The 13,160-nt window shown below is 36.3% G+C and overlaps 1 protein-coding gene and 1 pseudogene across 2 annotated transcripts; one reads left to right on the top strand and one right to left on the bottom strand.

The window, feature by feature from the left end:
- Positions 1–554: 554 nt before the first annotated feature.
- On the bottom strand, positions 555–2,594 carry LOC146160290 (uncharacterized; annotated as a pseudogene).
- Positions 2,595–5,036: 2,442 nt separating this feature from the next.
- Positions 5,037–12,893, top strand: LOC146160289 (cyclin-I-like). Of its 2 annotated transcripts, none has more exons than XM_083383961.1 (9): positions 5,037–5,238; positions 6,450–6,597; positions 8,115–8,246; positions 8,326–8,400; positions 8,742–8,882; positions 9,013–9,237; positions 9,803–9,943; positions 10,917–11,124; positions 11,202–12,893. In XM_083383961.1, the coding sequence occupies exons 2-9, from the start codon at positions 6,490–6,492 to the stop codon at positions 11,330–11,332; spliced, it is 1,161 nt and encodes a 386-aa protein (XP_083240087.1). In that variant the 5' UTR covers positions 5,037–5,238; positions 6,450–6,489; the 3' UTR covers positions 11,333–12,893. The 2 variants fall into 2 exon arrangements, with proteins under 2 accessions (XP_083240087.1, XP_083240085.1); XM_083383959.1 differs by having other exon boundaries at positions 9,007–9,237.
- The last annotated feature ends 267 nt before the right edge of the window (positions 12,894–13,160 follow it).

Genomic DNA, 13,160 nt, shown 5'->3' with positions numbered 1-13,160 from the left:
TGTTTGGATTTGATCACCCACTTTTAGGCGGTTGATTGATTTTTTTTAGAGGTGGCGTTTCTCTAAGTTTAGAAAGTACTTTGTGTTTTTTTCACCCATCTCTGCCCAGCGCGCTCTGCTTCTAATAATAGCACCTTGTGTACGTCTTTCAATCAAGTTATCTAACTCCAGTTTTAATTTGGCCAACTTATCGCTTTGAACCGTGTTGGGTTGATTTGTCAGCGTTAATTATCGTTTAATGTCTTCTATCGCCCGTTCTAGATATGGCTGTTGACTGCGGTTTGCTCGTTTTACTTTGGCGCTGTGTTTAATGGACTCCCCACGGATTACTGCTTTAAGAGCATCCCACCGAATGTGTGGATTCACCTCATGTTTAGGATTGTTGGCCACATAATCACGTATTGTGCGCCTCGTGTTTTTTATGTATTCGTTGTTGAGCAAGAGATTTGTGTTTAGCTTCCAGTATCCTTTGCCACGAGGATAACTCGAGACTGTCATCGAAAGGGTTACTATTTTATGATCTGATTTAGTGCCTGGTGTGATATTTGCGGAATTTAGGTATTTAATAATGACTCCGATATTAAAAAGAAATCAATACGCGTCGCGGTCAAGGGGTTCACCTGAAACCTTGAGTATTGGCGGTCTGCTGGGTGCAAATATCGAAACGCATCACTTAACTTGTAGGATTGCATGTGCGATACAACTCTGGCACGAGAGTTTCGGTTAGAATGAGAGGGACCCTGGTTTTTATCTAAGTTACCCCGCAAAATCGTATTAAAATCACCCCCCAAAATTAACTCTGAGTTGTCAATAGATGCCAGTTTCGCAAATAGCCGATCAAAAAACTTAGGATCGTCGTTGTTTGGGGCGTAAACGTTGCACAATTTAAATTCTTTGCCTTCAACCGTTAACGTGACAACTAGATACCTCCCTTCGGGATCTATTTCTAGCTCCTTAATCGACATCGAGGTATTTTTTGTCAATAGAATGGCAACTCCTTTACTGCGAGTAGAGCCATGTGGCCATAATATTTTAAATCCCCACTACATTTCCCATAATTTTTCGTCCCTTACTGAGGAGTGAGTTTCCTGCAAAAGGACAATATTAAATTTTTTTTCTCTAAGAAAGTTAAATATTGGCTTTCGTTTGCGCGGATTTCGAATACCCCCCACATTAAATGATGCAATATTGAAGCTCATTATACAACAACAAAAAATAGTCACCAAAATAGTTACCATAATACATCTAATTGTTCATTTGTACTCCTAGTTCGATATTCCATTCATATTGGAACCCGCAACTGCAGTTATATGGCCGGCTCGGTTCAATAACCTCGGCGGACTTTTTCCCGCAACTGCAGTGCATCACTTTATATTGGCATAGATGATTTACACATTCCTTGGACATGGTAATGTTTGGAAGGGCATTTACAGTGTTACACACACAAGTTATTGCGTACATTTTGCATTGGATGCACTCGAACATTTCGCCGTACATTCGAAACTCCGGTTGTATTTTCTCACAGCAGGGCATACGTCTCATTTTGGCCGGGCATTTTGGTCAGTTGGCCACTGTTTCCTCCAAGGGCACCAAAAACAAGACGGTGTCATCACAGCATGCGTTGGTAACTCTTTATTCTTGTTTGCATTCGCAGCAGTAAAAATGACGGCATTGGGGATCCAGAAGACTGTCCGTGTGACAATTTGGGCAATCCAGTGAGACGGTAACTTCGCTCATGTTTCTTGATTTACTGTCAGGGAGAAAAGGTGGACTGATGCGGAATCGCTTTCGGGATGTTTGTATATAGTTGTAAGCTCGGAGATTCTGCGTTGTTTTGGTTATCAACGGGGATTGCATCAACCCCGGGCAGTGATTCGTTTTTATTCTCGAGCGTTTGCACTGCAGTTTTGTCACCCGCTTTTAATCGCAGAGGCGTTGATGAGCTGGTAATCTGGCCTGGCGCAATTGCTGATTGGTTTGCTTTACTGTGAAGCTGTGGGTAATCAGCTTTTCGCTTTGCTCAATCAGCTTGTTTGTGGCCAGTTTCGCCACAATACTTGCAAGTAATCTTTTGTCCGTGGTAGTTAACATAAAATTCACAACCGTTCATTCTTATATAGCTTGGTATTGGATTTTTTTCTACATCCGCTTTGTTCATTGTTGCAATTCTCATTCCTGTTAATAACCCTTCTTTGTCTTTTCTGTGTGTCATTTTTTTGACTTCTCCAAACTGTTCTTCGATCCGGCTTTCAATAGCTTCATTCGGGAGTGGGATTGCTACCCAACCAATTCCCAAATTAATCACATCGAACTCGTAAAGACGAACATTACGAATGTATGACACATTCAGTAGTCTTCTATGAAAGTCAAGTACATTTTCCCTGGTCGTACACGTCACGTCTACTAGCGTCCCTTTCATTTCAGCAATTCCTATAATTTTTTTCAGAGGAAAATCAACCTTTTTCATTAAATTCCATAAATCTTCTTTCTCTTTTAAGCTGCATAGCTCCTCTATAGTTTAAACAGTTCGGCTTTTTCAGTGCACTCACTGCACTTTCACCTGCCGCTTGTGTATAACTAGCTTTTTCGCTCATTTTGCTCCGTGCTCTAGGAGCACCAATCTCGAATGAATCACCGTTTAATTTAAAGGTCCCCAACGTGGGCGGTACCGCCCCCTTGTGGGCGTTGGCGAGTTACAAGGGGGCGTTTTTGGTCTTTTTCTCATTTGGGGAGCGCTGAACCCACATAAGGGGGCGTTACGTGAAAGTACTGATGGCAAAATTTTATAAAAAATTCATATAAAAATTGTAACAAACAGCACTGTAGGTAACTTTTAACCTTAAATGGCAACTTCCGTACTGCGCGAACTTGTAGTAGTTTGCCGACCATTGTTACGTAATAATTGGCTTTCCTATGCGTTTCACCGTTTTATACGCGGCAAAATGTTTTTATATTTAAAGCAGGGGTCGCCAACCTACGGCCCACGGGCCTGATTCGGCCAGCCGCGCCCATTTGACAACTAGACATGAGTCAATTTAAATTACTTTTTGACTATTTTACCTTAAGACAGGCGAAAAAATTTTCGAGCTTCGCGCGAATGATCTTTGTACATCCAGTTTGTTCACACGAGGCTGTCTTCGGACTAGATCAGCGCTTCTTTACCGTTGCGCCGTGGAAGGCTGCCAAGTGCGTCGCGGACAAACGGAAAACGTCTTAAAAAATATTACACATAAAATTTTTTCATTTTTTGGTAATGTAATAATAAAAATTAGCAGGAATTTTAAAAGAAATGCCGGTATACCCCAAAAAATCGCTTCGCTCGCCAGGTGCGCCCGGACTTAAAATAAGATTATCGCGTTTCCTCAAAGTACCTTTATTACATTTTCATTAGTATTATGGATGAAAAACGCGGCCCACAGAGCCTTTCTGAGTTTGGTTGGCGACTAGAAAAGGTTGCCGACCCCTGATTTAAATTCTTGGTCAGAAAGTTCAAATTTTTCTGGTAATGACATAACCTGGTGAAATAATGTATCTATAAATTCCTATAGTGAATGTATGTTAGATAACCTAAAATATGACTGACAGCTTTTCGAAACGAAAGTGAAGTCAATATGATGTTAGACAACGATTAATATAACACTTTACTGTAAAACAAGATGAGGGGGGCGATATGAAATAATATTGAGCCCAAGGGGGCACTAGTGTAAAAAAGGTTGGGAAACACTAACCTTTAAACAGACTTTAAATCTGTTGTTTCGAGCAATACGAAAAACTCTTTTATGTGCCTAATAAGCCACCTTTTAAATCATAAATTTTGCCAATTTAGACCAAATAAACGCAGTGATCTTAAGACTTATTTTTGTATGGAACCATGTTATAATGTGACTGTGTAACGTCGTCGCTAATAATGCATTAAACTTGAATATTTTGCTCGCTGCGCCCTTACATTTTTTTTGCTCGCTGCGCCCGTACAATTTTAAGTCGTGTAGGCCTGGTGTAGCCTATATGTTTGATTGGAGTAAGATCCGAAACAGGTGCAAACAGAGAGGTGTACACTGCCCTAAGGTTTCGCATTTAAATTTGAGACAGTAAAATATGCTGTTTAGTAAGAGCAATAAGTTATTTTACTAAGAGAAGTCTCTTTCTAAAAGGCAAATCGCACGCACCCACTGTTACTAAGGCAGCCCCTCGCACAATGAACGTTGCACGCGCGGGACAATAAAGGCCAGCAGATGCCACCTGCCGTTACTTCGCCAACTGAATGATGCAGGTGATATGAAGTATTGAAGTTTTTCTGTAGCTAGATAGGATTAGATAGCTGTAAAGGACTAAAACGATGACGTCGCACTATTGTTTTTTGTTCCCCAATTAGAGGTGACTTGGGGTGCGGACTCCGAACAAGTTTGGCCAGTGGAGACGTGACAACAAAAGAAATAGCGTTACATTTTATTAGTCGCGATCAGTTTGCTTTAAAGCGTTTTTGTCTAACCGGTGGGGATTCAGCCTTATACATACCTACATACCACTCTACGCCATGTCTGAAAATTTAAAAGTTCTGCGATGTCAACTTTTCTACAAAGCTTTGGTCAAAATCGATTTGAAACATACCATAGCAAATCATTACACCCAAAAAAGAATAACGGCAAAAACAAGATATGTCCCGAAAATAAATTTTCGGCCCATGTAATTCAATCAATAGAACATAGTATTTAAAGTAGAAGCAGCCTTATTTAGCTACACTTCTGCTTTTTACAAATCGACGATTCTAGAAGCATCCACTTCCTTCTTTGACAATCAGCTGATTGACATTTGCATAACCAACAGACCGAATCAAGACACGGTTAAATTGTGAATTTCCTTTTAATCTATAAATTTTGTTTGAAGGAATAATGTTTTAAAGTTTATAATTTATTTTTTGTGACAATAATTTAACTTCAGACCATATATTGTTCGGTAATTAATTAAATGGATGACTAAAGGATATGACGTCACTGTAACCTTTTTCTCTTTGTTGTAAATAATGGCGTAACCTCTGTGCAATCTCATCTCCAACAGTAAAGCAAAACTGTACTTTTTATTGTCATTTTCAGCTCTAGAAATTTGTTTTCGCTATGACAACATTTGAGTAAAACCAAAATTTTACCTATTGCCATGGATTGCCGCCTGTCTATGTAGTTTTGTTTATCTATGGATTCCTTTTCAGTTAGCCAAAACAGAAGAAACCACTGCTGTGGAGAGGTAAGGTTGTTGCATGATAGAACAGTTTGCCGGCGCTGGTCTAGAATCCTACCACAACGTTGAAATAAATATTAAGCAATGCATAATATGTGGGTTAGGGTGTCGGTTAGTGTTTGGGTGTGGGTAGGTCAAGTAATATTGTTTAACACTATTACTGGACTCACCCAAACCCAAACGCTAACCGACACCCTAACCCAAATAATGTTCGTTGTGGTAGGATTCTAGACGAGCGCCCAGTTTGCCTTATATATACAAACAGGTCTCTATAAATATCTAACTAATATTACTAGAGGTTTTTTATTCTGTTTAAATTTCCATATCCACACTGTTATGCATATGTAAAATCAGTATTTTTAGATGTAAAATCAGTATATATATATTTTTTTTTTTATGATCTAAAACCAAGTTTTTTTCATTTCATAAAATGTTTGGGCACCCGCTGGTCTAGAATCCTACAACATTTTTGTCCAGAGGTTTGTATTGCTAACATAATTTGGATTAGGATGCGAGTTATTGTTTGGGTTGGTCAACTATTATTATTATATTTATTCTCCCATATTTATTTCAATTTTGATAACACTTTCATTACTGTAAAATAGTGGTAGGATTCTACGCCGGTGCCCAAACATCTTTAATTAAAAGATCTTGAGGAAAACTTCGGAAATTTGATTTGTTTTTTTAAACCTGAGTTATAGGGTACTCATGTACTCCGCTGCAGCAGTAAATGCAGATTTATTCAAATTAACTGCATGTGTCAGCTAAATACACTTATCTGATTATTAGTGATTTTTAAATCTTAAGATACAATTTATTATGTCATGTACAGAGTGCCACAAAGTCTTTGAAGCATTAAAAGTCTTCAAATTGAATTAATTGGTACTTTGAAAAGTCTTTACAAACCTTTCTTCAAATCTTGTTAAAACATGTTTTTCAAAAAAACACAATTTGCGTTGTTAGAAAAGTACTATTTTTTTGGTGTCTGTTACCAACTTTGGATTGTATCGATTAACCGGGAAACATACAAGAACAACCTACAAGCAACAATGAACAACCTACAAGCAACAATAGCAAATAATCTATAGTATTTCTACCAGCATGGGAGAATGCTTGCTCCTCGGTGACTATGTCGGGTTTCTGATGGACTTAAAAAACAAAATACATCAACTATAACATATCAAGCATATCAAAATTAATATTTAATCTATTCACAGGCCTTGAAGGTACAAGGGGAGGTTACACTTTCGTGGAATAATGCTGCGAAGTTGGTCTCTACAGCGGTTGGTTTCAATGCTTCAAGACACCCAATCTAAAGAAAAAGATGCCTGGAAGGATGCTCCACTATCACCATTCAATGGCATGGTATGTAGAAAAGTACATGGTAGTCCAAGGTTTTTTTTGCTTCATTTTTATCAAATTTTAACTTTATTTCAACCTAACAGAATTGCTTGTTTGTAGAGGCCACAGTTCTTTCTTGAATTGATGCCAGTTACCCAAACATAATATTTTGTCGATTTCAGACCCAAACGTAACATTTTGTCGCAAAGTCAGGTGTTTTATGGATTATAAAAAGTGCATCGGGTTTTTTGGCGATAGATTTAGCTTGCTTAGACATTTTTGTATTACAGAATGTCAGTAGGCTATTTCTAAAATCCAAATTGTTGATCTTCGAAAAGACCAAGTTTATGAAGATAAAGTGTTTTATAAGAATTATTTAGATACGTTACAATAAATAAAAAATGGACAATTTGCGATAAAAGTTCCTGCTGATTCAAGTGGGCATTGTGACATTTTGCCTGCTTTTATGGGTTAATATGGTTAATTGTGTCGCAGTTCCTGATTTACAATGCTTCCACAACGATTTTTACAAAAATTACTTTCAAGAAACACAAAAACTTTGTCAAAAGCCATAATTTGACAAATTTTAACTTTACTAAAAAATTTAACTTTATTGTAAATTTTAACTTTATTTTGATCTATAAACTTCTTAGAAACAGTCCCCTAGGTGCTGAAAACATCTTTATTTTTTGATTCGTGGACAGACTAGGTCCTTAAAATTTTTTAACTTTATTAACTTTTGCGAGCCCTACTAACTACTTATGGTTTTTTTTTCAAAGTGTATAGCATGTTTTTATTTATATGCCAGGTTGGATATTAACCAGTTTGTATTTTTTAGATCAAATTTCCTAGAGAATAATTGACCTAAATGTTGTTGATTTTATAACTTTACCAATTGAGCTTTGCGTTCGAATTAGGAATCAAATGCTTCGCTGGTCGTTTTCGGACTGACGCTAGTGAAGCGTTTAGGCGCTCTGAGCCATTTAAATACAAAAATATTGTACGCTATGTTGGCTTTGGCTAAGGCCAAGCTATTGCGCCTTCGTTGCTAAGCGCGCGCAAAAGGAGCGGTTTGTAACTATTTGAGCGCGTAGGAGCCCACTTAACTGTTCAGCTACATTCCAACAAAGAACTGCGGTTTCCTCGGCTACCTTTTTTGCTCGCCGCAGAACACCAAGAGAAAGGGTTTCGGGTAGACGCCTTCTCTTTTCAAACAAAATGCGCGCGCGACATTTTGCCGTGTTTCAATTGTGGTGCAATCACACACCATTGTTCTATTTGTTGGGACGCTTTAACTTAACGTAGCATTGCTGCATTGTTCGTATCTTGTCGTTTAAAACTTTACCAAGCCCAAATGCAACCCTAAACATGTAACACTTGTTTTGGCACAAGATCAACGCAACCAGTAAAAATCCAAATATTCTGCCTTGTCTTAAGGCGTAACAACATAACGTTCACCACTTTTGGTAAACGACTTTCTACAAGGTTAAAACTTTGTTGTTTACAATAATATGCAAAGGTGCATTTGTTTGTTTTTTCAGAAGGACATAAGTTCTGACCATCGAGACCAGGCTGTGAAGTGGATCGCTGAACTTAATGTTCAGTTTAATTTTCACCCAGAGACATTTTTTCTTGCTACAAACATACTTGATCGTTTTTTTACTGTGGTCAAGGTAATATAAACACTTTTTTTTTTGCTAACTTTTAGGTGCAAGTATGAAACGTTTTAACTTTGGTTTACTTTGTTTTTAGGCTCAGCCAAAATACCTCAAATGCATTGCCATAAGTTGCTTCTACTTAGCCAGCAAAATTAATGAAGAAGAAGATGTAAGTGTACTAATGTCTTTCAACAAAAATGTTTCACATTTTATTTTTAATTAATGCACACTTCCAATAGGGTAGGAAGTGATAATCTTCATACAGTGTGGAGTGCCATAATTAATTAAATAAATAAAAAACGCTGGTACTAATATAAGTGTCAAAAAGGCTTCCTGGTTTTGTTCTTAAATAGATTACAGTATTACTGTTCAGTGTTTTATTAATTGGTATTTGTTTCGCACTGAAAACTATTATAGTACAAAAGCAATGAAGGCTTTAATTTAGACAACTTATAGAATTATTTTTTTTTTGGAAATAAAAACGTTTAAAACTGTAAATTCATTCTAAAGGTTATTCCATGCACTGGAGAGCTTGTAGAAGATAGTGGCTGTGGTTTTCGGTGCTGTGATGTTCTAAGAATGGAACGCATTGTTCTTGAAAAGCTTTCTTGGGACATAAATTCACCAACACCCCTACAATACTTGCACATTGTGAGTGGTGTAGTGTTTAAATAATATTTTTATTTACAATTACATTTACACAGCATGTTGTAATACCCGTTCGTTAAAAGCTTTTTCAGTAAGGTAATTTAGTAGTTTTTAATTTTTTTCTTAGTTCCAGGTTCTTGCATTTTTTCATTTCACTGATTTGGCTTCGACAACCTCTGCTCCTCATCAGCTTTCTTTGCTCACTGGTGACTTGATAAATGCAATGTGCATATACAAGGTGGCATGCTTTCCAAATGCTGCCATTGCACTTGCAATCTTTTCATTAGAACTTGAATCAGTCACCGGCAGTGCTAAGAAATGGACAACAATAACAGGACAATTGCAAACATTAGCAAAGGTAACTCATTTAAGTGATCTTATTCTTGTTTCTTCAACTGTGAGACGGTATTTTTTAAGGCTTGGACTTTTAACATTGAATTATGTTAATATTTCACAAGCGCTAATTTTAATGCTTCATTTTACTTTTTATTTGTATTTCCAGAGTTGTTTGGTTGTAAATCTTATTGCAAAAAGCATTATCAATTAGTTATAAGAAAGCTGAGTAATGATATTTGGCTGAATGATTAAATTAATGTTTTGACCAAGTGTCTCTAGAGAACATATTTTTAAAATCCTAAAAATTGGCACACAAACTTGTTTTAAAGGGTGAACAATTAAATCCGTCTGCCTGGTCTGCCTAATAAGGGTGCTTGACATTCCAGGTCTCAAGTGTTAGTTAGTTAGTTGCTAGTCCAACAGTATAAAACATTTATTTGTTAATCAACTTATTAATGACATCAGAGTTATTTCGTAATAGAGTTGAAAAATAATAACTTACCAAGGCTAACCACAAATATGCATCAACTTACAATTAACCACTAAGTATAATGAAAAAATATTTACAAAGATTTACTTTTGTTTAGGTCAAGACATGTGATCTCATGCAATGCAGAGAAATTCTTTATAATGTTTTGCCACCAACAACATTTTATTTCAATCACTTTCAACCAACAGAGCAGTCGGTTAAACAAATTCGTTCTTACGAAACACCAACATGCCCAAAGGTAAGTATACAACCTATTTTTAGATAATTTAAATTCTAGAATAGACATAAAGAAACCATAACCATAGCCTTAATCTAGCTCATTAGACCCTGCTTTACCCCGTTCTTAGTAACTAGGTAGTGTGCTGCTTAAATCTTATTCAACTCGAGGCTCTGTATTAGATTATTTTAAACATAAGTGGCGTAAAATGTTGAATAGTAGCAAAAGTAATTTAAACATATCCCCAATACCAAAACTGAAAAAAAGATATCAAAAAGTGACAAACCTTCCATCATTTTCCTTCCAATACAGGAAATGACCATTTCAACTTTATTAATGATTACGACATGACTGATGCTTTTTGGTGGCAGATTTTTTTCTGTTAATTTATAACCTAAAAGCAGAGTGAAAATAAATATTGTAAAAGGCATCATGAAAATTGGTTGACCTCCTTGGTTAAGAACCACTGCTATGTGTGTGGCTTTGTTAGAATACTCAACTCTGATAAATCTGAAGGACACAGTTGCCTTGAAAAGCTGTATAACGCTGTTGGACAGTGGGCGTTAATTATGTCAAATGATTTCTCTTGGTGGATAAAATCTACTGTTTAATAGCTTAAGCTACAAATAGTGTTGCAGAATGCTAGTTGTAAGCTAAAATAGATAAAATATGATTCAATCAAATTAGTTGTCTGCAAAAAGTGGTACGCTTGACACTACAAAGCGTCCAAGTGGTAGGAGACCATAAAAAGGTTGGGAATCCCTGCCATAAAGTTATAATAGAAGCATGTTGTTTTTTTACTAATGTACCAGAATAAAACCTATTTTAATATTAGGTAATAGGGATTAATGAATAAAGGGTTTAAAGGTCAAGAAAATAAAGGCTACCTGTTTCTACAAATTAATCCACTGACTTGTGTTAGAATGTTGTACCTGCGGCTGCTACATATAAGTTTAGTTATTGCTTCCTAGTAAAGAAAGTCTTGTCTTTTCAGATGATGCCAACCAATGTCATGCCCTTGACAAAACTTCATTCTAAAGAAGCGGACATAAGCTCACTTGAGTATGATTCTGACAAAACGATGACGGCATCAGAAGGGGAGGAGAGTTGTGATGAGGAGCCTGAAGAGTTTGCCAAACCTCTTCGTACTTACGCTGAAATCGTTAAATGGGGTCAATCTTCCAAAGTATTTCAAGATGAAGGTAAATATTTGGAAAAAACAACGTTAACAAAGTTATACACTTTTGATTTTTAAAGCAGTAACATTATTACTTGGCAGGATGCAGTTCGGAAAACCTATCTGCACATTCCCCGACTATCTTACCAGCCAGATGTGGCTCTCAAGCAAACTACCAAGGCATTCAACAGATATTGTTTGCCGATCAGTTAGCTCCAAGTTTGCAAGGCTAGGTCTCCAAAAAGTTAATTGATATATAAACCGCTTTTTATATTTATATTGTAAATCATATTGTAATATAATACCACATAGAAAAAATATATTTTTTAAAACCGTATTGTTGCTTTGTCTACTAACCCTTACACAAGTCGCTTGTTATGTTGTAACTCTTATTTTAAAAACAATATAGAGTTCTAATTTGCTTTCTACCCTAATATTTAATTATGGAAATTAATTTTGTAATTGAAGCAAGGTGTCAAAAACTGTCTTACCGTCTCTTGATTTTGAATTTGGTAATACATCTTCCAACAGGGTTACAAAATTCTGCGCGGCGCTTTAGGGTGTTTAAAGTCTTTTTTGTTCTTAATTTTTTGATTGTTTTATCTGTTTCATTTCCTTTTTTGTTATCAAACTGTGGCCGTTTTTTTCTTCGTTTTTTCGCGATGTTTATCGCAAACAAACGACTCTACTGGTGTTGTTTTTGGCAGCGGCGATCGCGGTCAATTTTGCTGGTGGTTTGTCATAACTTTTCAGCTTTTGTACAAATATTTCTTCGTTTTTCGAGTGTTTCAAAGAATGCAAGCAACATATTCTGTTTTGCGGAAATCCTGCTGTCGACATTTTGCGTTATAAAAACAGTGTGCCTTGAAAAAACACCTTTAAAATTTAGATAATTTATTTCTGTTTAAAGTAGGATTAGGTCGGTAATCAGCACATTAACGCAATTATTCCAAATTTTGTAAATATGTTGATTTTTCTTGCATATCAAGAGACATGTAAGTTGCCCATGAAGTCAACATCTTGTTTTTTTGAGTCGTCGATATGTGATACTTAAAAGACATGAAAAAAACGTGCTTTGCACAACACCTCGCTATGGTGTTTTTCATTTCTGTTGCAACTATTCGCTTACATCTTCCACAAGGATTGATACATGTTTATCTTTAAGTTGTATACTACCGACATCGTACAAAACTGTAACTATAAGTTTGGTGTTTTGAGATATGAGATTTACCATCGTCAACATTAATTTAAACGCGAGGATTATTTGATTTGATGCGACCTCTTTCTTTCGGTGTTTATAAAACTTCAATTGGGTCACGTGGTAACTTCCCTTTGTCTTCGATATTGCCTTTTATAACAATGCAGTGTATTTTGCGGTGATGTGGGTGACGCCTTGCAAAGGAGCGACAAATTACCGATTCAGTATTATCCTTAGTTATCGCTAGCAAAATTATTTTCCTACTTTGTCATTGTTTTCATTGACATTGCCTTTTTCGTTTGTTTTGAATTCTTTCTCAAACATTCGAGAGTGTTGTTTTTCCATTTTTATTTGTATTCGGTAGAATTTTCCGTTTATTTTATCAAGCCGCTCGCTTAATCGGCACACTCACACCACTTTTCTTAATCTTATTTCATAGATTTGTTCTTTCTGTTATTTCCTCTTCGTTGTTCTGGTGGTTTTAAACATCAGCCATTCCTTGATACGTTTGTAATCTGTTAAAATTTTAACGTGAAAGTTTTTATTCTTCTACCAGCTGATGTCCACCAATTTACATTGTGACAAATAAAAGTTATTCACCAAAATAGTTTGCCTGATTAATTGCATACCGTCAAAAATCAAAAAAAAAAAATACTGCCTAGTATTGCTTAGATCAGTGCTTCTGAAACTTTTTTAGTTTCGTTCACCCCTAGCATATATCTCCAGATTTCATTCACCCTTGTCTCATGGTATGATAAAACTGACTTGCACCCCTACGAAAAGCAATTCGGAATTTTTAATTAAATATCACTAAGACAACTTGAAAATAGTGAAGTCTGTTGTCGGTCGCGCGAAGCGCGAAA

The sequence above is a fragment of the Ascidiella aspersa genome, chromosome 3 (assembly GCF_963924565.1).
Source record: "Ascidiella aspersa chromosome 3, kaAscAspe10.2, whole genome shotgun sequence".
Taxonomy (NCBI): Eukaryota; Metazoa; Chordata; class Ascidiacea; order Phlebobranchia; family Ascidiidae; genus Ascidiella; species Ascidiella aspersa.
Note: the sequence above shows the minus strand (reverse complement) of the source record. Positions and strands in the feature narration are given on the sequence as shown.